Raw genomic sequence first — 25315 nt, forward strand, 5'->3', positions numbered from 1 at the left:
GTTGTGCTCAACTGATGATGATCACGATGTGCATAATAATATGCCAGTTTGCATCCAGACATTTGATTAGAGTTATTGCCTGTTTTGCTTTGTACCTTAGTGCAGTTTAGGACATAGGACACAATCTCATTAGCACAACAGTCCAGCAGTTTTTAACTCTGCTGGACATACGAGTTTATGTGAAGGCCTTCATCGGAGTCCAATGTATGTTAGTGCTAGTTTCTTATTGCTGCTAGTCCAAAACTACTAGTATGATTGTCACCAAGCTTCACAGACAAATTCATCTCAATGTCTAGTTGGTCTTCAATGAAAATTACACTCCAAGGACACCCAATATAATCACACATATTTTCGAAATGTTATTTTTAGGTATCAGGTTTTTATTATTTCCTGGACTAATATTTTTGGGTATATCATGGGATTCATAACAGTGTAATTAATAAATATTTTAAAGTTGTGTGTGCTTATTTTCGATGGAATCACTTGTATTGTGGATTCAATGTATATGATGAGGTTCGCAGGTGAGTACACGGTGTTGATACTCTATTCATGCTATACATTAGACATTTATATACAAACAGGATTCACATATATGTACCAATTCATGGTTCTCTAAATAAAGTAAACTATTATATTATGTCTTCTCTGTTTTCACTACAGGTGTATTTCTCATTTGATATGCATCAATTCAAGATGGTAACTGTGCCGACGAAGCACATATTTTACCGCCCGCATTTATTACCTATCCCCCCAAACCCCACAATTTTTTTGCTGTTGTTGCGGGGTACATTTTCTTCAGCTAACTGACTTGGTTGCATATAACACGGTTTGGTATATAACGCAGTCGGGTTTTATGGCTCACAACTACCATGTTATAGCGGGGTCACACTGTATATTGTTATTTGGATCTCATTTTCATAGTAGGAATTATTGTATGAGGTTCCTGTAAAGTCTTACCATCACAGGCTACCATTGAAAGGGGTTTATCTATCAATAAAGAATGTGACTATGTAGATATGAAGGAAAGTACTGGTTGCAAGGAGAGTGAGTATTGACATTGTAAGAAATGCTGGTGGAATTCGCCATATTGATATAACACAAAACAAATGCTTATAAATGCAGGCAGTGCTTACAGTAGGCACAGCATGTACTTAGATGAACAGAGGAAAAACCTTGAGCAAGAGAGAAGAGGACGAAAAGGAAAGCACTGGATGAAGAACTAGCAGAGTTAGAGAAGAAAGGCAGGCACTGAAAAAGACATTGAGACAATGGCATCTGCTGCTGATAACTATGCATTGAAAGCAGAGACCCGTAGGAAAATTTAAATTATCACAACGTCAGATAGTTGGAGAAAAATTGTTAAGGACAATATCATTGAGCTCTTGAAACACAGCTTGATAACAGGCTACAAGAGTGGAAAAATTCACTCTAAAATATTTGGACTTTGTAAATAGTGTAGTGTTATTAGAGTCAAATGAACATTGTTCAGTGACTGTACATTATTCTAATGCCCAGATGTTTAGTGTTAATGGGAATGACATCAATGATAATACTCCTGACATGGATGGAAGGACATAAGCCAGGAGAAAGACCTATGATATTCTAGCTAAATTTAACTTGTCTCAGCTGAATTTCTTGGCCATTTGATTGAACCTACTGTGAGTTCTGACTTAGTTTAATTAAGAGCTCTTTAAACCACTGTCTGGATCCTCACTGACTCACCTTTCATATAAAAACTGTTTCCTAATCACTCTAGCTACAGCAGGCAGATTCACTTAACTTAATTAGTCAACCTGAACTATATGCAGTTTTGCCATGATGGTTTGGCTTTTTAGCCCTTCTGTCATAGGCAAGAGGAGTTAAGGGATTGTCTGTTGTCCATTGTCTGTGGATTGACTGTCATCTATCAAACATCCATTGTCTATCAATTTGATTGTCATCTATCAAACATCCATTGTCTATCAATTTGACTGTCATCTATCAAACATCCATTGTCTATCAATTTATCAACACAAGTTTGTTATCACTTCTTCTCCAAAACTACTTTGAGCCTTGAAACTTCGCAATCACATTCATCCCATGGTTTAGTTAGTCCTAAATGAAAATGCTGCTGCTTGGTCAACCAGTATGGCTGCCACAACAGCCATCTCAAAACTGTATCACTTCTCTTAAATGGATGGTTGTATCAACATCAAGTTTTCACTAGAACATTTGTGATGTTTGGTTGGTCCTAAATGAAAGTGGTGCTAACTTGACTTCCAATATTGCCACCATGGCAGCCATCTTGAAAATCTTGTTATCACTACTACTCCTCAATGGATGATCATATGAACATGGGGTGTTCACAAAAAGCCTTATTAGCTAAGTGAAATTGGTGCTGATCACCAGTATGAAAATGTCATTATCGCTACTTATCCTGAATGGTCATATCAGCATTGGATTTTTCACTGAAAGACTTATCATACCTGGTTGGTACTAAATAAAAATGATACTGATCTGATATCTAGTATGATTGCATTAGTAGCCATTTTAATGTTATCACTACTCCTGAAAGGTCATCTCAGCATATGGTTTTCACTATAAAATAAAAAAAAAACTTTTTATGCTGTCTAGTTGGTCATGAATGAAAATGGTGCTGATGTGATGGCCAATATGCCACATATCACCTTAGCCATCTTGAAAATCTTTATTGCTTCCCTTGCTGAATGGGTGGTAATATCAGGATGGCATTCTTACTGAAAGACTTATGATGTCTAGCTGGTGCTAAATAAAAATGATGTCAATCTGACATACAATATGGCCACAATGACAGCCATCTTACCACTACAACCAATTTGAAAATCGTTTTATTATTGAAGCATATCAGAGATCATTTCAACACTCAAAAGTCAAAGGTAGAAATAGGATATTCTTGAATTCCTGGAAATTCTTTTTATCCCGTTGAATGCCATTCTCTTCTTGTGACTCCAGTCTTAGGATGGCCTCGACCGCTCTGGTGGCCTAGTGGTTAGAGCATCTGCCTTGGATGTGGGAGGTCATGGGTTCGATCCCTGGCTGAGTCATACCAAAGACTTACAAAAATGATACTAACAGCTACCTCGCTTGGTGCTCAGCATTAAGAGGTTATTGTTATGACTGATTGGCCTGGTGTCAGGATAATGTGACTGGGTGAGACATCATGCTACATGTCTATGTCATGATGCCCCATTGCTAGACATCACTATAAACTGCCACACTGCAGACATTGTAGCGATGTGACTGAAAAATTGTTAAAGCTATGTTAAAAATCCAAATCGCACACACACTTATGATAGCCTCCACTTTCAATGAAAGGTTTCCACTGATCAGAATTCAGTCTTTTATCCCAAACCTGCTGTCTTTTTTTTACCCTTCTCAAGGGTATCTTCAGGAACCTGTCATTCAAGTATTACCAACAAGAATAGCAAGATCTCTGTTGTTCTGAATCCAATGGATAAGCATCTCAGATAAACTGATTCAAGACGAATTGAATTTCTAATGTATATCAGTTCATTCCAAAATAGCATTTGAGTGTAATTGCTCACTAACCAAGATTATTCAAGCCATGTGATGTAGGTCAGATGTGGCATTTTCCAGCTTTACCTTGGAGACCTCTGATCACATAGAGCTCAATTCAGCCTGGATGGACCCACTTCAACGATGCAACAGACTGAATCCACAGGTCTCTGCAATGGTTACTTGATTTACAGTGGATTTGAGCCCATGAAAATTTATCAAGAATGCATCTCTTAATTGCACTTACATTGCCCTTATCTCATGGGACTTGAAGCTGCTTCACCCATAGTAAGAGGAAGGGCCAGCTTTGGTGTAAGGAGATGTAGCTCCTTCAACCACTTATTCACTAAATATATTATGGTCAGGTAATGTATTCAAAGGGAAAAACATTTTTTAGAGTAAAATTTGTTTCTTTATAATACTTACTTATCACAATACAGACATGCCTCTCAAGCTGTCCTCACAGCTACATCTCTGGAAGAACTTCTATATCCAATCCAGTAGTAATTGCTGATTGACAGTTTGGAATCAATTCCGATGCCAAACAGGAGACCACTTTTATCTGAACATCTCTACAAGCAAACTATGTTTTATGTAACTGCCGTAAGGCTGGGTGTTTTGTGTTATGATAATTCACTAAAAGTATACATCCATCCATGCATCCATCCATTTGTCTGTCAGTAATTTCATTTCAGCACAATAACTTTAGTTCTCCACCATCTACAGTTAACAAACTTTGTGGATGGCTTACTTTGTCATGATAAAATTGGTTTTTACAGATGCAAGTTGTTTTACCAGAAGGATGGAGCCTGGGTAGAAAGAGGTGTAGGAAGCCTTCATCTTAAATCTATAAATGAGAAGACGCAGCTTCTGATTCGTGCAGAAACTTCTCTTGGTAAGTGCTTTGTTTTCTTTCCGATTTGTTTTATTTGCCTGCAGTAAGCAGGTGAAGTGAAGCTGGTCATAGTATAATATCTGTCTGTCCATCTCCAATGGTCAAAGGCCAAGTGAACTTGTGGCACTGTGTCCATCATTAATCCATCTTCGTGAACACTCCAAAGGTTTTATTTCTTTCCAGACTTTATGTATTAGTTTATTCAAGATCATGGATTTGTTCAGTTATGATTGACACCTATGCATATTAATGAGGTGATCATGCATGACAGGAGGTCGATCATAGCAGAGGTCACTCATAACAGTTTTTACTGTAGCATAAATGCACTATAAAACCATTGTGTAAAATAGCATGGAATTCCACAGTTTTTGAATGACAAGACTTTTGTTTTGATAGTAAAGCTGTGCGGTAATTTACCAATAGTGCAAAGTGGCCTTTAGGCAAGACGAACTAAAAGTGGGTTTAACCAAACCAACCTAACGTTGTGCATCTATTTTTAATGTATATTTTATATGTGCATGAACAAATGATGCTTTAATAAGAGCATATTTAATGTGGAAACTATTTCATTATAAATTTATTTGCAGAGAATTGTTGCTGAAAACATTTGAAAGTCTTCATTATTTTGAAGCAAGTTTGATATGTTTGGTCAGATATTTGAAACAGTTGCTAGTATTGCAGTATTAAAATGCCTGAAGCACTTGTTTATATGTTATAAATATGTAGTTTGCATTCTTTTATAGCATTTCAGTGCCATTATTTGCAAATTATTTTAAATATATTGTAAATTTTAATTTTTTTAGAAAAAAAAAATATATGCTTCCTTCTCAAACATTTCCAGTTTCAGTTACTAAGAGGAAAGAAACACATGACCTTAAAGAAAAAAATTATTAGAAATTTTTTAATCTAATAAAAATTGGGATTGAACCCACAACCTTCTGGGTGGGGATCTGAGTGGTTTCAAAGTTATGACTCCAGGGGTAGGGTTCCCCCGGTGGCCAAGAGGTCTAATGTGCTCACCAAAACTGATTACTCACACATCTCACCTCATCAGAATGAGATAGAATCTCTGCTCAAACACTATGGGTATATGAGAAAGTTTACCAGTACCTTCCTGTGATGAGTTCCCAGGATCAGATGTTTGTAATAAGTACTACAAACAAAGAGAAACTAAAACTGGGAAAGACATGGGGTCGGTGTATAATGTACTATTTGTCATGTTTGTTTTAAAGGAAAAAAATGACATAAGATTTTATGGTTTCATACATTAGCTTTTTTATCGAGTTCAGATGTAGTAATTTCACCGTAAGTAACGACATTGGTATGACCCCTGGAGGCAATTTTAGGGCAGACTTATTATTTGCTCGTTTTGCCATGTTCACTAAAGCACAGGTACCTAATAACCTCACATGAGAGTGATATAAGATTTCAGAAGTTTGTCTGAATAGTTTAAGTCAGAGTTGCTCCACCTGTGATGAGATAGCCACAGAATTTTGGACATTTGACAATAAAGTACATCATTTCTGTTTAATAGTATTAAATTGGGTAACAATCTGTAGGAATTTTAATAAAAATCATGTAATAAAACAGTTAGTGATTTTTTATTTTCTTGATACACCGATTTATCAACCACCCAAAAATGAAACTCACTTTTCTGAGGTTGATAATTCATTCTATGGACTTTATAAAAAGTCAGTAAATTGGATACTATTATGTTAAATAATATAAAGACGGTTTAATCTGTATATATGGCCAGGTAGTATCAGTCATATTTTGTCATTTGTCGTACCGATCTTTACATTAAGATGCATTTTTGTAGCCCTCACCCTCCAGCCTAACCAGTTTACCTTCCCTTTTAACAAGTTATGTAAGTGTCCACCAGATTGGATCCTGATGTTTGGCAACTTGGCATGGAATTTCCCTGGCACAGCATGTGGACATCTTAGTATAGTCATAAAGAATCAGTTGAATGCAACCACTAATATAGAAGATCTGTGACTTTCAAAAATTTTCATGCATAACTTTAATGTACTATTCACCATGTTTCAGTAAGCGAGACTTTATACCTGCAAGATAGAGTAAAACCTGTCTTGAAAGACCATTGTTATGAGTACAACTGTCCTGAGAGATGAGATCCTCAATGAACACATTTTTTTAATTATATAATGTTAATACCTGTCATAAGAGACCACCTGTCTTATGAGAAATAATTGCTAAATCACATGGTCAAAGACCAAGTGAACTTGTGGCCCACAGTCCATCATTCATTGTACGTCCAATAACAATGGTTATTTTACAATTATTCTCAAAGAACAATGCACCAATTTTGATCAAATTTGGCACAGAGCATCCTGGCATGAACGACTTTAAAATTCTACATATGATACAGATCTGCCATCGATTGTCCCACCATTACTACAACCAGTAAAAGTCCTTGACCTAATTCCTTTCCAGAAGTGCTTAACAGAATATGATTGAGAAGAAGCATCCATTCAGGAGGACCTTTCAAGTTTATATACAAAGATTGCCAATCTGCCTTCAAATATGGCCACCCTTACTCTAAATTGAAAAACCACTTTTTATAATATTATAAAAACGTATAAATGACTTTTTCAGAACAGATGAATAAAATTTGATCAAGCTTCACAGAAACTTTCCTAGCATGAAGACATTTCAAAGTTGGTGTAAATAATTCCAATCTGCCATCAAAAATGGCCACCATTGCTTAAAATAGAAAAATCTTGAGACAACTTCTAAAAAATATGGCAGATTTGAATTTGACCATATTTAACTGAAACTGTCCTGGCATAGACGGTTTTCAAATATTTACAGCTGATTTTAATTCACTGTTAAATATGGCTGCTGTTATTAAAAGTAGAAAAGCCTTGAAACAACTTCTACTCCAAACCAGTTGAATAGAATCTGATGAAACTTAGAAAAACATCTTGGCAAGATGACCTTTAAAATTTAACGTTGATTCCAATCTGCCACCATTCCTAAAATTAAAAACTTTAATCTACTTCTCCAAAACTGATGCACAGAATTTAAATTTAATCATATTTGACAGAAAGCATCCTCGAATTAAGATTTTTCAGGCTGATACAAATGTTTCTGCTCACTAAAACAAATTTAAATTTCCTTGCCAAAACTTAAATAAAATTTTAGTCAAATTTAGAGGCATAAATTGCTTGCAAATTTGCGCAGCTGATGCTGGTCAATCGTCTGATGTGTCTGCTGCCATTAATAAAAGCAGAAAAATCTTGAGTAAAAAAATAAGTTTAAAAACATTGAATAGAACTTGAATCAACTTGATAGAAAGCATGCTATCACGTGAACCTTTCAGGTCCATACAGATGGTGACAATCCCTCATCTTACATGGTTGCAGTTACTAAACATTAAAAACTTTTGATGACTTCTTCAAAAATTACAGCGGTTGCTGGTGCTTAGATAAGTGCCTGCCAGTGAGTCTCGCCTTTCCAGAAGGAAAGAGTTGCACCATCTCAAGATTGGCATAGTTCCAGTGACTAATGCAAGTGAGCCGCTCTTTGCTGATGACAGGAAGTACAGCAATCTCAGTCTGATAGTTTGCAGTATCAGAGGAGATCGCTGTCAGAGTCTACAGTAATCTGGGCAAGAGGAATCTCTTGGTAGGCAGGCAGCCTGTCCAGGCAGAGGTAGACAGGCAGCCTGTCCAAGCAGAGGTAGGCAGGCAGCCTGTCCAGGCAGAAATGTGTAGTCCTCATGCATACATGTGACAAAACTAGTATCTCAAACCAGAAGTTTTAAAAATTTTAGTCAGTAGATTAGCTTCTAAACCAGTAGATTCTTTGAGCATAAATCTTTTCATTCTTCAAGGGGATTGAAAACAGAATAAGTGCATTTTTTGCCATAAAATGTATTCTCTTCATTGTTTAATAAAACGGGAAGTTTTGAACATAAATTGGATTTAGATTCTGATGTTACAGTAATAATTAATACAAGTCAGTATATTGCCCATTAATTAAAAAGGAAGAGTTGTTTCTCTTACAGTTCACTGTAAAGATTTTTTCCTAACATCCTATAGCGTTTTTAGTTCCCTTCACAAGATTAATGTCTGGTGACCATGATGACATTCACAGCGGTTATTAAATTTCACACTTAACTGCTCACAGTAGTTCTTCGGTCCAGATTTGACCACTGAATCACTTTGTATTTTGCAAAGAATGGATAATGTCCTCTCTGGATCAGCATTAGAATATTGTAATGACAGGACAACTATGTTCAGCCTGCAAGTTACTCCTTACTTCATTTTCTTGTTGCTGGATTTGTAAGGTTGCTGATTTCTTTCCAACTGGCCTCCAAGTTATGTTCAGTCCATGGAGGAGGTTCCCAACTTGAACTTAAGATGTACTCCAGAGTCTCATCCTCAAAGGTTTTTTTTTCTTTTCATGGCTCAGATACAAAAATCTGTGGCAAGTTTCACCACTGCAAATTTACAAATAACCATAAAGACTTTAAATAAACTATGAAAAATACTTGATGTATTTATGCTTTTATGAATCATTTATCCAAACTTTAAAATTAATTATCTTGTAATATACTGTTAACTGATGTATTTTATATAATGATTGAACATAATTTATGTGCATGGGATATGAAAGATGCATACATTTGAAATTCACAATGCAAACTCAGGGCATTTGCTACTCTTTGAAACTATGATATCCATGCACTGTTGAACTTGGAGTATTTCTTAGCATTGGGAAAAAGCACATGTTAGGCATTATGTCCTGAATTTAAAAAAAAGAAAGAAATGCAAGAGCCACCCTTAAATATTCCGTTTAAAACAATATGAGAACAACCAAACAGGACAAAATATTAAAATATGTACTCTAGTGTGTCTGCTGAAATAATGTATTATGGTTGGTCTCAACATCTTATCTCCCAGCAAGATCAGCTGATTTTCATCAAAGGCTCAGAAGACATGATCACCTTTTATTCCTTTCCTACTTATAACACCTCAAAAGACTTCTTGCTTTTGACCTTAAACTCCCCATATTCCAACAGTAAAGTAATTCAATCCATATATCAGCTGTTCTTGAACAGCTGATTTGCCAAGTATCATTGCACCAGTTGTTGAACCGGTGGAACATTTTCAGTCCTGAGTTGACTTGTTCTAGCTGGTTTCTCTAATGTGTTGATAGAACATGTAAAAATTTAGTGTTAAATGTATTTTAATTTTTTAAAAAATTAAATTTCTTGTAATTTTTAAAACTGGTAGATTTCAGTTATAAAACAGTATGTGCAGTAGATGGACTTTATAATTGTATTTTTGGCCTTCCACCAGTAGAATCAAATGTATGCTGATAGAATGTTTTCTGCACCAGTCTGTAACAAAGGTGCTTTTTCAGGTGTAGGAGAAATCACTAGTGGACTTGTTTGCTATTGGTCTGAACAACAAGCTCCTATGTTAATCTTTCAGTGCAACATCAGAGAACCTGGGTGGTGGGTGCTTTCATTCGAAAGTAGGTTTGTCTGTATACTTACACCTTCCCCTCTTTCAAAATAATTTTGAAGTTTCTTCAGCAAGTTAGGATCCAGTGGTCTTGGTTCAGTGGCCTTCTAATTACCACAGAGGAATGACCTACCAGTCACAGCACATGGAGTCTCTCCTAAACATCAACTCCCAAATTCTCCACATTCACACTTGGATTGTCTCAAACAATGAATCTGCCAGGACCTGTTTTCAAGCATGGTTGCCAACTGCATTATCCAGGCTAAGAGGCAATTCACTTTCAAAGTTTGCAATGCAAATTGGAGAATCTTCTGTAATTCTCATAGGAAATGTGTTGATCTTAGCTGTCCCCTTGTAAGTTCAGATGCAGACTTTTTCTTCGTTTGAAGAAAAGATAACATTCTTCATCTACTATTAAGGGCTTTAGGGCAACCCTTTCTAGCACTCAAGTTATCTTGGAGTTTCACAATTAAGTTGTGGGTCCCAGGTGGCCAAGTGGTAAAAGTACTTGCCTTTACAGATCACTGACATCTCACCTCTGTCTGCATGGGTTCAAATCTCAGGCTTGACCAGCATGGGTATGTGAGAATGCTTGACAGTATCTTCCCATAGTTTGGTGGTTGTTTCTTCGGTTTTCCCAGGTTCTTCCTCCACCAGATATACTGGCCTCTGTATAAAGCCCATCATGTGCTGAAAACCCCAAAACATCAACCGCCACCACCATTGGATTGGACCTTCATCTTTCTGATCTCATCCAGTATTTTGAGCTTCAGAGACTTGTATCTCATTCATTAATACTTAAATGGAACCTTATTGTTTGTTCTTTGGGTATTAACTAAATTTCCTTATGAATCATGGAGTGAAGCTTCATTAAAGAACCTAACCCTCAAAGCCAGTCTTCCTCTGTTGAACATCAGCAAGTTGGAGTGAACTTCATGCCTCCTCAGTGGAAAAAGGATTACAAAAGGTTCACTGTTAACGCTGATTTGGATTCTCATCATTGCATTCCTGGGTGTCAGGTTAAGAGCCAGCTACCTTCATTAGCTCCAGTTCCTGTTGAAATACCCAGTCTCAGTCTATGATGGTGATGTTCAAAATGGACTTCTTTGCCTTAAGACTTTGTTTGTCTTCTTCTAACGGGAGAAAGAAGGGCCATCTCCTTTTACCTCTCAAGGGTCCTTCTGATATTTCATTGCCCACTATTTCTAGGTGGGCTGTTCTTACTGTTAAGAGATCTTGTCAGTCAGACACTGAGAGGGACCAGTCATTTTTCATGAGATTTAAACCCCATCAGGATAGGGCTATTGCTGTGTCTTAGATATACTTGAATCACTCCTCTTCAGATAACATTACAAGAGCAGCCTTTTGGCAGTCTGACACTACCTGTTCTTCCTTTGCCCTGAAACTATGTTGCACCAGAGTGAAAGCATTTATACATTGGGTCCATTTGTGACACCACAGCACGTGTCCAATCCTCCACAGCTGGTTGTTTTGGTCCAAATCAAGAGGGGAAGGTGTTTGGTATGTTGGCCCAAATTAAGGAATCAGAGAGAGATCACATTCTTTTTAATACTGGATCTCCAGTTATAAATTCAGAACTGGTAGAGGAAGTATTTAGCTTGACAGGAGACATCACATCATAGAAAAGGTAAGCAGTGCAGAAGTAGTAGTCAAGTATGACATATTAAAATTACATGCAGTTTTATTACCCACACCCCCATAAACAATAAAAAACAATTAACTTTATTTTCATAATATATGCAATAAACAGCATTGGAATACATTTAAATAGAAATTATCCTACGGTACAGATTTCTTGGCAACCAAGTCTTTCATCTGGCTGTTCAGCAGATATCATCAACCAGGTGAGTGAACTCTGGACCAATTGGCTTTCTTGTTTGGCATAATGAGTTATTTTTCAGAACAGATTCAACCGTATTATCAAAGAGTTTCACTTGAATGCAGCAACTGAAACATGTCTGTTCTTCAGCGGCTATTGTTTCTCACCCATGTAAAAGAGAAATCTAGTTGATATGCTAACTTTTTCTCATCTCAGTTTGCTTTTCTCAGCCCAGTTGTCTCAATCATGGTTTAATCAGACAGAAGAATACAAGCTTCAGTAATCTAAACTGTCTCAAGAGTTACTGCAAAACTGGCAACAATAAAAATAATGTGTTCTTCAAACTTCATTTAACACCCCCAATCCACCCAGCATGAAATAAACATGATAATCCTATTGCAAATGAAAACTCCAGATGACCTTTATGATACAGTGAGAGACAATACTAGTACCTAATTAATACTGAGTTGTGTCCTTTATAATAAAGTGAGAGACAATACTAGCACCTGATTAATACTGTGAGTTGTGACCTTTATAATAAAGTGAGAGAAAATACAAGTACCTGATTAATACTGTGAGTTGTGACCTTTATAATACAGTGAGAGACAATACTAGTACCTGATTAATACTGTGAGTTGTGACCTTTATAATACAGAGAGAGACAATGCTAGTACCTGATTAATACTGTGAGTTGTGACCTTTATAATACAGTGAGAGACAATACTAGTTCCTGATTAATACTGTGAGTTGTTACCTTTATGATACAGTGAGAGACAATACTAGTACCTGATTAATACTGTGAGTTGTGACCTTTATAATAAAGTGAGAGACAATACTAGCACCTGATTAATACTGTGAGTTGTGACCTTTATAATAAAGTGAGAGAAAATACAAGTACCTGATTAATACTGTGAGTTGTGACCTTTATAATACAGAGAGAGACAATGCTAGTACCTGATTAATACTGTGAGTTGTGACCTTTATAATACAGTGAGAGACAATACTAGTTCCTGATTAATACTGTGAGTTGTTACCTTTATGATACAGTGAGAGACAATACTAGTACCTGATTAATACTGTGAGTTGTGACCTTTATAATAAAGTGAGAGACAATACTAGTACCTGATTAATACTGTGAATTGTGACCTTTATAATACAGTGAGAGACAATACTAGTACCTGATTAATACTGTGGGTTGTGACCTTTATAATAAAGTGAGAGACAATACTAGTACCTGATTAATACTGTGAGTTGTTACCTTTATGATACAGTGAGAGACAATACTAGTACCTGATTAATACTGTGAGTTGTGACCTTTATAATACAGTGAGAGACAGTACTAGGACCTGTGAGAGACAATGCTAGTACCTGATTAATACTGTGAGTTGTTACCTTTATGATACAGTGAGAAACAATACTAGTACCTGATTAATTCTGTGAGTTGTTACCTTTATGATACAGTGAGAGACAATACTAGTACCTGATTAATACTGTGAGTTGTTACCTTTATGATACAGTGAGAGACAGTACTAGGACCTGATTAATACTGTGAGTTGTTAACTTTATGATACAGTGAGAGACAATACTAGTACCTGATTAATACTGTGAGTTGTGAATGTGCTAACTATATTGCAAAAATGGCAGATTATTGTAAATTTGATTGGAAATAAATTGGGTAGAAAAATGAATTATGTGTTTTTTTACCAGCGCCGTGTGGGGAGACAAATAATGTATCACCTTGACTGGGATTTCCTTATCTCATTTCAAACCAAGCATAGATTCCATTAATCTCATCCTGCCTATGCAGGCAAGATAGAAAAGCACTTAATTTGTACTTTAATTCATGTCATGTACCATTGATATTATACCACATGGGTAGTTTTTTTGTTGTTGTATTATTTAAGCAAATATAGTCTCAATATTAATGACTAAAAGTCCTTAAATAAAAACTCCCTCACTCTCTCTCTCTCTCTCGATCCAATGTTTAGCATGGTCATTCAAAATGTATACATTTTGTGGTGGCTTCTTTTTCTTCATAAATTTCATAAATACAATTTAAGTAGAAATATGAGTTTGTAGTGCCCAATTCATTGAAGTGAAACATGACATGCACTTGGTCAGAATACGACTAGAATCAGCATTTAGTGCCTGACTTTGGCTGTTTAAGAACTATGTTGGCTTTGGACAGCCTGAATGGGAAATGTGTAAGCTAGCTGGAAACAATCTTCATTTCTGAGGCAGTTTTCTTCTGATGTGGGTATAGCTTCAAAACCAGCCACTTGCATGACAAGGCAGCTATCTTGGTGGGTTTATAATATAATACTATTTCATATGTCTCTCTTTCTCTTCCAGGAAACATCTTACTGAACATTATGCTTGGGCCGTCCATTCCTTTTAAGAAACAGGGCAAGAATAACATCAGTTTTGTATGTGTTCCAAACCCACCTATAAACCTCAAGGAGCCAAAGCAACAGCCTACTTCCATGTTGCTTAAAGTCAAAACAGAAGATGAGGCCAATGAACTTCTAGAAAAACTGAATGAGCTGAAGAAATGATGTAACTCAATGAATAGAAAACTAAATTTAAGCACATGTTGTGATCAGATATTTCCCAGTATAACTTGATTTGATTAATGTGATTTTAAATTAGTGCACTGGGAATAATGGAGACAAAGATATGCTAATGTACATGTATACCTTGATCTGTTGTGAACAAAGAAAAAGCAGATCTGTTTCTTTTCCAGTCACAGAAGGACACATTAGTTGGTAGAAGTAGAGTTATCAGCTTGAAGACCGGTGATACAAAATAATATTACTCTATCAGAATACAGTAAATGATTCGAGAATCAATTCACAAATTGATAAATCTAGATATTACTAAAATATGTAAGCTTTGATGTCTAACTTAACAGATGTGAAATTTTTTATAAGTTGAATCTCACTGTATTTAACTTAGTTTGAATGCCATGTATTTTCTAGGTAGATGATGCCTTATTACTATTAACCAGAACCTAATCATTGAAACATCTCCACTGACCTAAAAATAAATATTTTTTTCTCTGTACAAGTGATTCATGTGCTAATGACATTTATATCAATTTTCCTGAATTTTTCATATGTTTATTGTCAGTGTACTGATAGGCCCTGCAAGCTCATTGCTGGTTGGATGTGATCAGGGTATACTGTTTTGCATTATGGTTGCCAGTAAAACACACTTTCATGATAATATTTTAGTGTTTTCTTTTACAAATAAAGAATTCTGATTGCATTTCTGCTGTTCCTTTTTCGTAAAACTGTCAGCCTGTCTATCAAGTTCAGGTACTGCTACTAAGTGTGAACCAACTCTAAATGATACAGTTATGGTATTTTATCTTCTGTACAATCTGGGCCAGTTCATAGCCATGGTTATCATGTTGCTTCATGTGTCTGTTTAAAGTGCAATAAAATCAATTTGGTTAAAGCCCAGCAAAAGTCAATGCTTACTCAGAAATATTATACAAGCATGAACCAACCTGTTATAGAAGATATGCAAATTGCTGATTCGATGAAGTTCTAATAATGGTATTGTTTCACATTGTAAGAATTACCTTCATCTGAATGTCTTGCTGAGGTGATTTACATCTATTCATGTTATCTTGCATTATAATGTTGGAAAGGTAATCCATATTTTCTTTAGAAAATGCTTGAGGTGATCTATCTTGACACTAATTTTTGTAGTGACTGCCCTAATTATTCCAGGGAGCCAAAGTAGAGAGGTGGGTTCCGTAATTATTTGTAACAATAATTTAGGTATAAAGATCAGACTGAGGTTATCAAGGTGAATGAACATAATGGAGTGAGATTTTCTGAAGCTCGCAGGTCAGAGATGTTGACATTTTTGTCATAAATCTCAAACCACTTTAGCTTATTGGAAAATAGGATGGAAAAAAATAATAATATGCATGCAAATACTTTAATAAAACTTTATATCACACAAGATAATATGCTTTACTGAGAATGTGAATTGTCATCATCAAGTCTTCAGGTATATCACAACAAGTAATCATGACTTCTGGAGTGTGAATGCAGTTGTTGCTGTCTGTTGATGACACCTTCATTTCAAGCAGGATATTATATCTAATGGGCACAATTGTTTAGTCCAACAGTCATCTATTTAAACAAGTTTTTGAATATAAATAAAACATTTCTAAATTTAAGTTCTATCTTGAATGCTTTATATTTTGTTTGTTACCCAAAAATGTACAATGTGCCCGAAAAAAATTTCTTCCTTTGAAAATTTGAATTTTTTTAAAACTATGTCAAACAAAACATGGATCCAAATATTTATATTATATACGGTAAGTATCTGAAACAGACATCTTTTGGATGGAACAATTTTGAATGTTTGCAAGGTTTGACTTCCATAGCAGTTTCCTCGTTTATGTAGGTTTTGATAGTACTTTTATCACATTATTATCATGCTAAGTGAATGGGAGCCAAGCATCTTTGCCAAGGATGGAATTAGGTAGCCTACCCTGGATACTGTGGGTGGTACTGTGGGTAGTATTGGAAAATATGAAACCACCCACCCACCCAGTCCTTATGAGTCCAACGCTCTATCTACAAAGCTTCAGTTACTCTTCCATGGCATTGATGTCAACATTTGAATGGCTGAGCAGGAAATCCTGTATCAAATTATGTCAGTGGAGGCTTCACTAACAGTGGTGTTGATTCCTTGATCCCATAACCCAGTGGTTCTTAATCCATGGGTTGCAATCCAAAACTGTGTAGCCATCCAGTTTTGTGATCAACCGTAATTTGACATTTCCTTTTTAACATTTGATGGGTGGTGAGGCTAAAACCACTAATCTAATCTGGGCGCTGCCCACAAAAGTCAAGATCTGCTACCGTAACAAATAAAGAAAAGTTGACAGTGAAAAGCAGTAAAAAAGAATTTCAAACAGCCATAAATTGACTGAAAAGTTGTTAAAGCTACGTTAAAAATCCAAAACACACACACACACTGTTCTCAGATTGCATTCCTATTTCAAGTTTGGTTTCGGGGTTTTTCTTCTTCAGTTTTTGTTAATTTTGTCATATTCATTTGTCCCTTTTCAACCATAGTTGAAATATAGTAGGTACAATCTTTTTCAAGGAAGGTAGGAAAGTAGAGGCTTCTTTCGATACAGAAATTGAAATGGTGGGAGAAGATGGAATTCTCTTGGCCGACCGAAAACCTGGGTGTCAACTTCTTAACTGTGAATATCTAACAGAATTAGAGCACCCCAGACCGGCAGATATGCTCTAGACTTAGTAGCATAAAGAGTGCCTGCAGCAGATGTAGCAACCCTTCAGAATGGAGGGAGTAAAAGGTATTAATTCTGTGCAAAGGGAGGGATACCAATACTCCCAGATTGCAAAAGCTTAAAAGATGAAAAACATGAAGTGCATCGCCCCCCCCCCACACACACACACACACACCACCAGGATGACAATAGAAAGTTTGCTGATTGATGTCCATTTCTCTGAACTCCCACTTGAAGTATCAATACACGAAATTAGGATCAAATTAGAAAAGAAATTAGGAGTATTAACTAAAATGGAGAAACTAGCCCTTTTTCGGGGCTATCCCACTATTACTACAGGAGTAAGGATAGTCACTATTACTGTTGAAGATTCCCAAATTGTACCCCATGTTCATCGTTGTGATGGGTTTCCTTGTGAAACCCTGTTACCGGAGTGGGATATATTCATCACCGTCCATGAACAATGTGTCAGGAGACCTGACACATGCTGAGGATATGTAGAAACCCATCCCCAGTGCAAAAGCAAATCAGGATCAGACACATGCCACAAATGCATATAAAACAGTACAGTAGGAACAGGGAACTGGGGTGTTAAATGGATAGTGACTCTTGTTTTAAAAGTGTAAGCTTAAAATATTGGATATTTTCATCTTTTTCAATTTTGATACACCAAGTTCTAGATAAGGTTATCATATGCAATAAAGGCAGTTAGAAAAAGGATCACTACCACCAAAATTTGTCACGACTCAATGGTCTTGGACTATGTAACAGAAAGAATCAAAGCAGCAAAGTTAGTAAAACCAACAAATAATTTTTTTTTTTTAAGTACAACAGTCACAAGCCCAAAAGTATAGACTGTTTCAAATAAATTCAAATAGTCCTAAATGTTCTGATGTGCAAACAGTATTGAATTTGTTGATGCACCAATATTATTGAATGTATTGATGTACCGCAATGGTACAATCCAGTATGTCTTCGAATGAGTTCTGAATAATCCCTAAGTAGTATTTTAGTCCAAAAGTAAATGAGCACTTTTTAATTCCAGTTCTATCTTAACACAACTACCGACTCAGATCTTAGATTCCCAAAGGCTGATATGAAGCATGAATAAAGATTTTGTTTACAAAAGCTATTTATATACAAATTGTCACCTGACCTATGACACAACGGAGTGTCCCGGAATTCCCTAGATATGGGTCATTTCTAATGAAAAATTCCATCAAATTGTCAACAAGTACTCTTCAAGAACATACTAAACTCCTAAACAAGATTAGGCCTTGAACTCAAATTTTAGTAAATATCTTAAAAACATGACAAACATCAGGTAGGCACAACCCTCAAAATGACAAAAGTAAGGTACATGGTATAAATTTAATATAATAACACATTTGTATTGTGTGTGTGTGTGTGTGTGATTTGGATTTTTAACATAGCTTTAACAATTTTTCTGTTGGATCGCTATGATGTGTGCAGTGTGACAGTTTATAGTGATGTCTAGCACTGGGGTATCATGCCGCAGACATGTAGCATGATGTCCCACTCAGTCACGTTATCCTGGCACCAGGCCGACCAGTCCTAACACTAACGTCTTAATGCTGAGCACCAAGTGAGGCAGCTGTTAGTACCAATTTTGTAAGTCTTTGGTATAACTCTGCTGGGGATCGAACCCACAACCTCTCGCATCCAAGGCAGACGCTCTAACCACTAGGCCACTGGAGCTGTACTACATATTTGTATTGCAAAGATTGTTATTTTAGAAAATCTAAAAAGTCTGAAATTTAACCAAGTATTACAATTTCTATGGTCTTAAAATAATAGAAAAGAGTGAGAAGCAACAAGCTTTGTAAAATTCAACAAGTAATTTATTTCCATAGAATACAAGGTGAAAATGTTAAAAGAACTTGCAGTATTGTCAATTAAATCCCAAGTCCTAATGAATAAAGTTCTGAATAAACTTTGATGGTATTCCAAATAATTTGCAAGGCTGAAGGTGGTGGTGTGCCTGTAGTGGCCAGTAGTCTCTAATGTTCTGATGTACCAATGGCCTGAACTGTATTGATGTGCCATTCTTTCGTTGAATCACAGTAATATAATCCAAGGTTTCCTTGTTTAAATTCACTATAAACCCATGTCTCTCAGTCCAAGAATATTATAATGGAGCATTTTGTATTTCCTGAGAAGAATAATTTGAATAATCCCAAATCAGAACTGTACACAACAATTATTTCTGCCTGGGTATTAGCGCAGGAATAATTGTTCCAGCAAACAAGATATACAAAAAACAAAACAAACTAAGACACAAGAATAACCCGGATGAGAGTCCATTTCTAGACAACTTTTAGTTATGTTATAATTGAAGGTCTCTTACTAAATTTATAACAAAGAACATGGTAAACACTGTGTCCTTGACTAGGACTAATATAAATATGTTTACTTCTATTGATAATGATACTAATATTAAACCCACTCTCATATAGAAAATATTAGCTATGTATTGTTAACAGATTTTTCTACAAAAACTGATTTTGGTTGGGTAAACGACGAACTAGTTTGATAAATCACCCAACCACCCTAAATATGTGATAATAATGGACAATATGTGTCTGATGTAACCTATTCATTAAAATCTGCAAGTGTGCTGCATGTAAATCTTTCCGAAACAAAACTGGGTATACTTTAGACACATACCAGTAGTTGGTAACAACCACATCTAACCCGAAATTCAAAATGGCCACAGACAGATGGTTGTGGTACCAAGTCCAGGTTGGCGGAGCATAAGGTGTTGGGAAGATTGCATTCAGAAATAAAGAACAACACTAGCTGTGATTGGTGCATTATGTTTTGTATTTTTTATGATTTTTTTTTTAAATGTGGTACACATGGCTGAAACTGTCTGTTGTGACTAGATAACTCTTACCATTGTCTAGTTCCAGCAGAGTTATCTCTCTTAAATGCAGTGGAGTACCCATTTTGTTCTTGTCAAATTGACAATCTAGCATGTTCTCTATGACAGTGTTGACATGCATGCTGAGGTAGGATAAAAACTATATTTCACAAAACATTAGCATTGAGGTATATGGAAAAACAATTGGTACCGTGATACCTTGTGCTATCTGTTGTTTTCACGTGATGTCACAAAACGTGTGTAATTTTATACTGCCATTTTGATTCCCTAGCCATGCAAAATGGCACCTAACAACATTGTTATTCCCGCATAACTGCGAAGACGATTCTCATTTTGTGCGCAAGAAAATCCTAGTACATCACATTCTGTTGGGTATGTCAGCCGCATGAGACTGAATGCATGTCTTTTCCCCATTTTTTCTTCAATTAAAACATTTAAATTTCAACCATCTTTGTTATTCTTTCATAAACAGATAGATCCAGCAATAAACAAATAAATATGCAAACAAGTAGAAACATGTAATGATTTTCAATTTTCATCGGCTGAAATCAATCATTTGGCTGTCATTCAAAATTATAAAGCCAAACGTTAATATATAATTTTAAATTTCTAAAAGCATTTCAAGAAAACTCGGTTTTGACAATCGGCACAAGGTGATGTTCTATTAGGAACATATTTTAATAAACTGGAGATGAAACTTCATTGAACGTTTCTCGCTTTCATTCAGTATCGCTGAACATCCATTATCACCACCACAAATACAATATTTGACCGTACTAATTAAAATTGGTTTGTCAGCTGTCTCTTGGCACAAGCACTTCTTTTTGCGAAAAAGTATTTGTGCATAAAATTTCTGGCATAATACACATGCTATGAAATTTTAATTCTGTAACTGATATTGTATCCCGATGATCATTGGAAATTCTCTTTCATGATGACAATCTAAAGGGAAATTATACAAATAATTAAAAAAAATATAAATATTGTCTGTCAAAAATAACTGCATTTCTATTTGACAGTAATATGCGTGATTACGATTGAACTTCACTATTCTGTCTTTCGATATAAGCCAGGTAACTTAAAGCTTTATTTTTACTTTCGTGCACTTAATTTCAAGTATAATCTATGTATTATTTCAATGAAGTAAATTTTCTAATCGACAATTAAATCAGATTTTTATCTTGAATATATGTGATGACTGATCATGACATAAGCTTGTTAGGGACTCAAACTGGCAGCACAAGATGCATGCATGTTGCATTTTATGGGTATTTGTGACATCTGTGAAAACAACCCATTCCACATGGATTTACAAGTCACCAAACTTAGGATTTGCTCCGAAAACATAATGAACATGTCACCAAAAGAACCCTGCCATCAGTATCTCCACCGGTAAGTGTATAAAATGTACACTGATGTGTGCAGCCGAAATTTTCTGCACGTTTTTGCAGCTTTTAATGAATAGGTGATAACAGCCCCTAAACCGAAAATCAACTTTGTCACAGGTGAGGGATGGATTTATCATCCTAACAGTAAACTTGATCTTGGACAAGGTCAGCTACAAGATACAATTTTACATAGTCTACATCATATAATGAATAAAAAATTACAAACAATGCAACATAAATATACATAACACCAGGTTTAATGTAAATTTTTCCAAATTAGAGGTAGAAGGGGCTAGTGTTTTTGATAATGGATGGAACCTAGGCATTTCATTCCACATGGATGGTATCTATTGTTCGCAATGGTTGGCTGATGGAATACTTGACAGATGGAGGGAACAAAGAGAGAAGGATACAAACACGATCTTCCATTGGCCAGGACAATGGTTATAAACCTAAGTATCAGGAGATTGTCCGAATCTGAATATGTGGTTTCGGATAGAGGTTTCAGATTTATCAAGATTTATAGAAAGTTCATAAATGTCAAAACCTGTTAACGAATTTACTTGAAAGTTAATGCTAATAAATTTCTTTCATTCAAAAACAATGATAACTAAAACACAGTTTGTAGAGAAAAGTCCTTGGTGTCCATCACCTTCAACACTTCTTCTAAGTGTCATAAGATAAGACAGTTTTTAAGCAGGTATCACAGCTGAGATTTGTACAAGAAAAACCAAATCTCTCCGTGAATAAATGGACATCGATCAAAGCTCTAAAATAATCAGAAAAGCCATAAAGGGTCAGTCACTCCGATTATGGTCAAAGCCGATTCTTTGAGGGAAGTTGAGGAATAGTGAGTGTGTGTGTGATTTGGTTATGTAAATTAGGTAAATGATTTGTGTTTGTATTTGCTGGAATTTTAACATAGCTTTAACAATCTTGGTCATACCGCTGTGATGTCTGTAGTGTGGCAGTTTCTAAGGATGTCAAGCAATGAGGCATCATGCTGCAGACATGTGGCATCATTTCCTACCCAGTAACATTATCCTGACATCTGGCCGACTAGTCCTAACACTAACCTCTTAGTGCTGAGCACCATGCCAGGCAGCTGTTAGTACCATTTTTATAAGTCTTTGGTATGACTCAGCTGGGGTTCGATCAGCTGGGGTTCGATCCCGCGACTTCCTGCATCTGAGGCGAACACTCTAACCACCAGAGTAGTCAATTAGGTAAATAGTGTTTTGCGAATCGAAAGTCAGTTTTTTTAAAATTGCGAATGATTGGTTGTTAATGTAGCTTGGAAATGTGTTTGCAGTTGTAAAAATAAAACAATGGACACGTGTTATAGCGCCTTCCCTTCTTTGAACTTTAGTTTTCCAACACAAGTTCTGTTCAAGGCCCTGCCACTAAAATTACGGAGATCAGTTACTGTGCAATGACTACTATCTGTAATATGTTCATGTTGTTTTGTCTTGCTAAATTTGACAAATATCACTGGTCAACAGTGAAATCATTACTGACTTGAAAAGGCCCTAATCTGTAGTATTTTGGTGTGCCGAACACGAATATAACCGTGAAAAATTTGTATTGGCTCTCGTTTTGAAGATATTCATATACCTCATTTTCTATGTTTCACTGTGTAAATTTCTCCAGTAGGACTGCAGCAACATCCGGAATAATGATGTAACATTGCATAATACCATCATGCTCACATCATCCACAGTTGATTGCATCATTTTCTGATGCAATGCAATACTAATGCCATGCGGCTGCTGAAGTAAGTTGACGTCAGCAGTGTACTATACATGTGTAGACCTATTATACTAATGCCAGGCGGCTGCTGAAGCTGACGTAAGCAGTGTACTATATAAAGCCCAATCAGATAGGCTCAGCATTTAAAATATTTTAGACGTTGTGCGAGACAGTTCAAGCTACTGTTACATAAAACTTATTATTTTATCCATTTACGTACAATAAAGAACAGTAATGCCTCGAAAGTGTGTTAATACCGCGGACAATTTTTGCTATATTTGTGGGGAAGTGACATTTGCCAACCAGAAGAAAAGTATCAATTCTCAAGTGAAGAAGGCATATCATCTTTACTTCGGATGCAAGGTTGGTGACCAAGACAAGCCTTGGGCTCCGCATATATGCTGTGCTACATGTACAACACAGCTTTCACAGTGGTTGAATTGCAAAAGGTCATCAATGCCGTTTGCAGTCCCAATGGTGTGGAGAGAGCCAAGCAACCACCTAAATGACTGTTACTTCTGCTTGGTTCCTCCTCTTTCCAGCGGAATAACGAAGCGAAAGAAGTCGAGAATAGTCTACCCAAACATTCCGTCTGCATTGAGACCAGTTCCACATGGTGAGGGACTTCCTATTCCAGAACCTCCAGCAGAATATTCTCTTGATTCATCTGACGAAGACAAAGGTGAGTCGACCTGTTCTTCTCCTGGTCCATCAGCATGCAGTGATCCAGATTTTCACTGTGGTGCATCATCAACCCCACACAGAATAACACAGGAAGAACTAAATGACCTGATTCGTGATTTGGACTTATCAAAGAACAAGGCAGAATTGCTAGGATCAAGACTCCAACAATGGAATCTTCTAGAAGAAGATGTCACAATTACTGCATATCGAAAGCGCCACCAGCAATTGGAGCCTTTCTTCAGAAAGGAAAGTAATCTGATATTCTGTTCCGATATTGAGGGCCTCATGAATGCTTTAAAAATCACTCATGACCCACAAGAATGGAGACTATTTGTGGACTCTTCGAAACTGAGTCTCAAGGCTGTGCTTTTGCACAATGGAAACATTCTTCCATCTATTCCAGTAGCGTATGCTGTCCACATGAAAGAGACATACGATAACTTAAGGCAGCTACTGAATTCCATTGAGTATAACAAGTACAGCTGGCACCTCTGTGGTGATTTGAAGGTAGTTGCCCTTTTAATGGGACTGCAGCAAGGATATACAAAATACATGTGTTTCTTATGCAAGTGGGATAGCCGAGCAAGGGAAATGCACTACATGAGGAAGGAATGGACTCACAGGCAGAATGTAGCCATTGGAGAGAAGAATATCCAACACCCAGCTCTGGTTGAGGCTCAGAAAATCTTGCTACCACCCCTTCACATCAAACTAGGTTTGATGAAGAACTTCGTGAAAGCCATTGACCGGACTTTGCCAGCATTCTGATACCTGCATGAAAAATTCCCTCGACTCAGCGAAGCAAAGATTAAAGAGGGAGTTTTTGTGGGTCCTCAGATTCGAGAGCTTTTCAAAGATGACCGGTTCAACAACTTGCTGGAAGGTGACGCGAAACAAGCATGGAATGCTTTTCGCCTAGTTTCTACAAACTTCCTCGGAAATGTTAGGGCAGAAAACTATAAGGAACTAGTAGAAGATATGTTGATGAAGTATAAGAAACTTGGCTGCAATATGTCTCTAAAGATTCACTTCCTTCATTCCCATTTGGATTTCTTTCCTAGCAACTGTGGTATTGTTAGTGATGAACACGGCGAACGTTTTCATCAAGATATCGCAACAATGGAACAAAGATACCAGGGAAAATGGTCCACTACAATGCTGGCTGACTACTGCTGGACACTCCTCAGAGATGCTCCCGAACAGCTGTACAAGAGACAGGCGAAGAAATCTAAGATGTAGTCAATGACTTGATTTTTTATAGGTAGGCTATTACAGTTGACCTTTTACTATTGGAATGCATTTCGTTATGTAAACATTAATTTCTTGCAGATTACAAAAAAACTAGAGCCAATTTTGCAATTTGACTGTCATATTCGTGTTCAGCACATAAAAATTGATAAGAATTGACTAATTTTATTTCAGTAACATGACTTTTGTAAAAATTTGTTGTCCAGTGTATTCTATGCTCAGTATTCATTATATACAAAGTGAGGAATATTTGATAATAGAGAATGTATTGTAAAGAAAGAACAAGGAATTCA

The 25315-nt window shown here is 36.3% G+C and overlaps 1 protein-coding gene across 4 annotated transcripts in view; it reads left to right on the plus strand.

The window, feature by feature from the left end:
• Positions 1 to 15959, plus strand: part of LOC149785164 (nuclear pore complex protein Nup50-like) — a 50659-nt gene extending 34700 nt beyond the window's left edge. For all 4 annotated transcript variants that reach the window (XM_089978953.1, XM_089978956.1, XM_089978954.1 and 1 more), the window contains exons 7-8: positions 4314 to 4429; positions 14117 to 15959. In XM_089978953.1, the coding sequence (XP_089835079.1) occupies positions 4314 to 4429; positions 14117 to 14319 (319 nt within the window). In that variant the 3' untranslated portion in view covers positions 14320 to 15959. The remainder of the gene's footprint in view (positions 1 to 4313; positions 4430 to 14116) is intronic.
• Positions 15960 to 25315: the final 9356 nt, after the last annotated feature.

Source organism: Sinohyriopsis cumingii, chromosome 13 (assembly GCF_028554795.1).
Source record: "Sinohyriopsis cumingii isolate HCF-2022 chromosome 13, ASM2855479v2, whole genome shotgun sequence".
Taxonomy (NCBI): Eukaryota; Metazoa; Mollusca; class Bivalvia; order Unionida; family Unionidae; genus Sinohyriopsis; species Sinohyriopsis cumingii.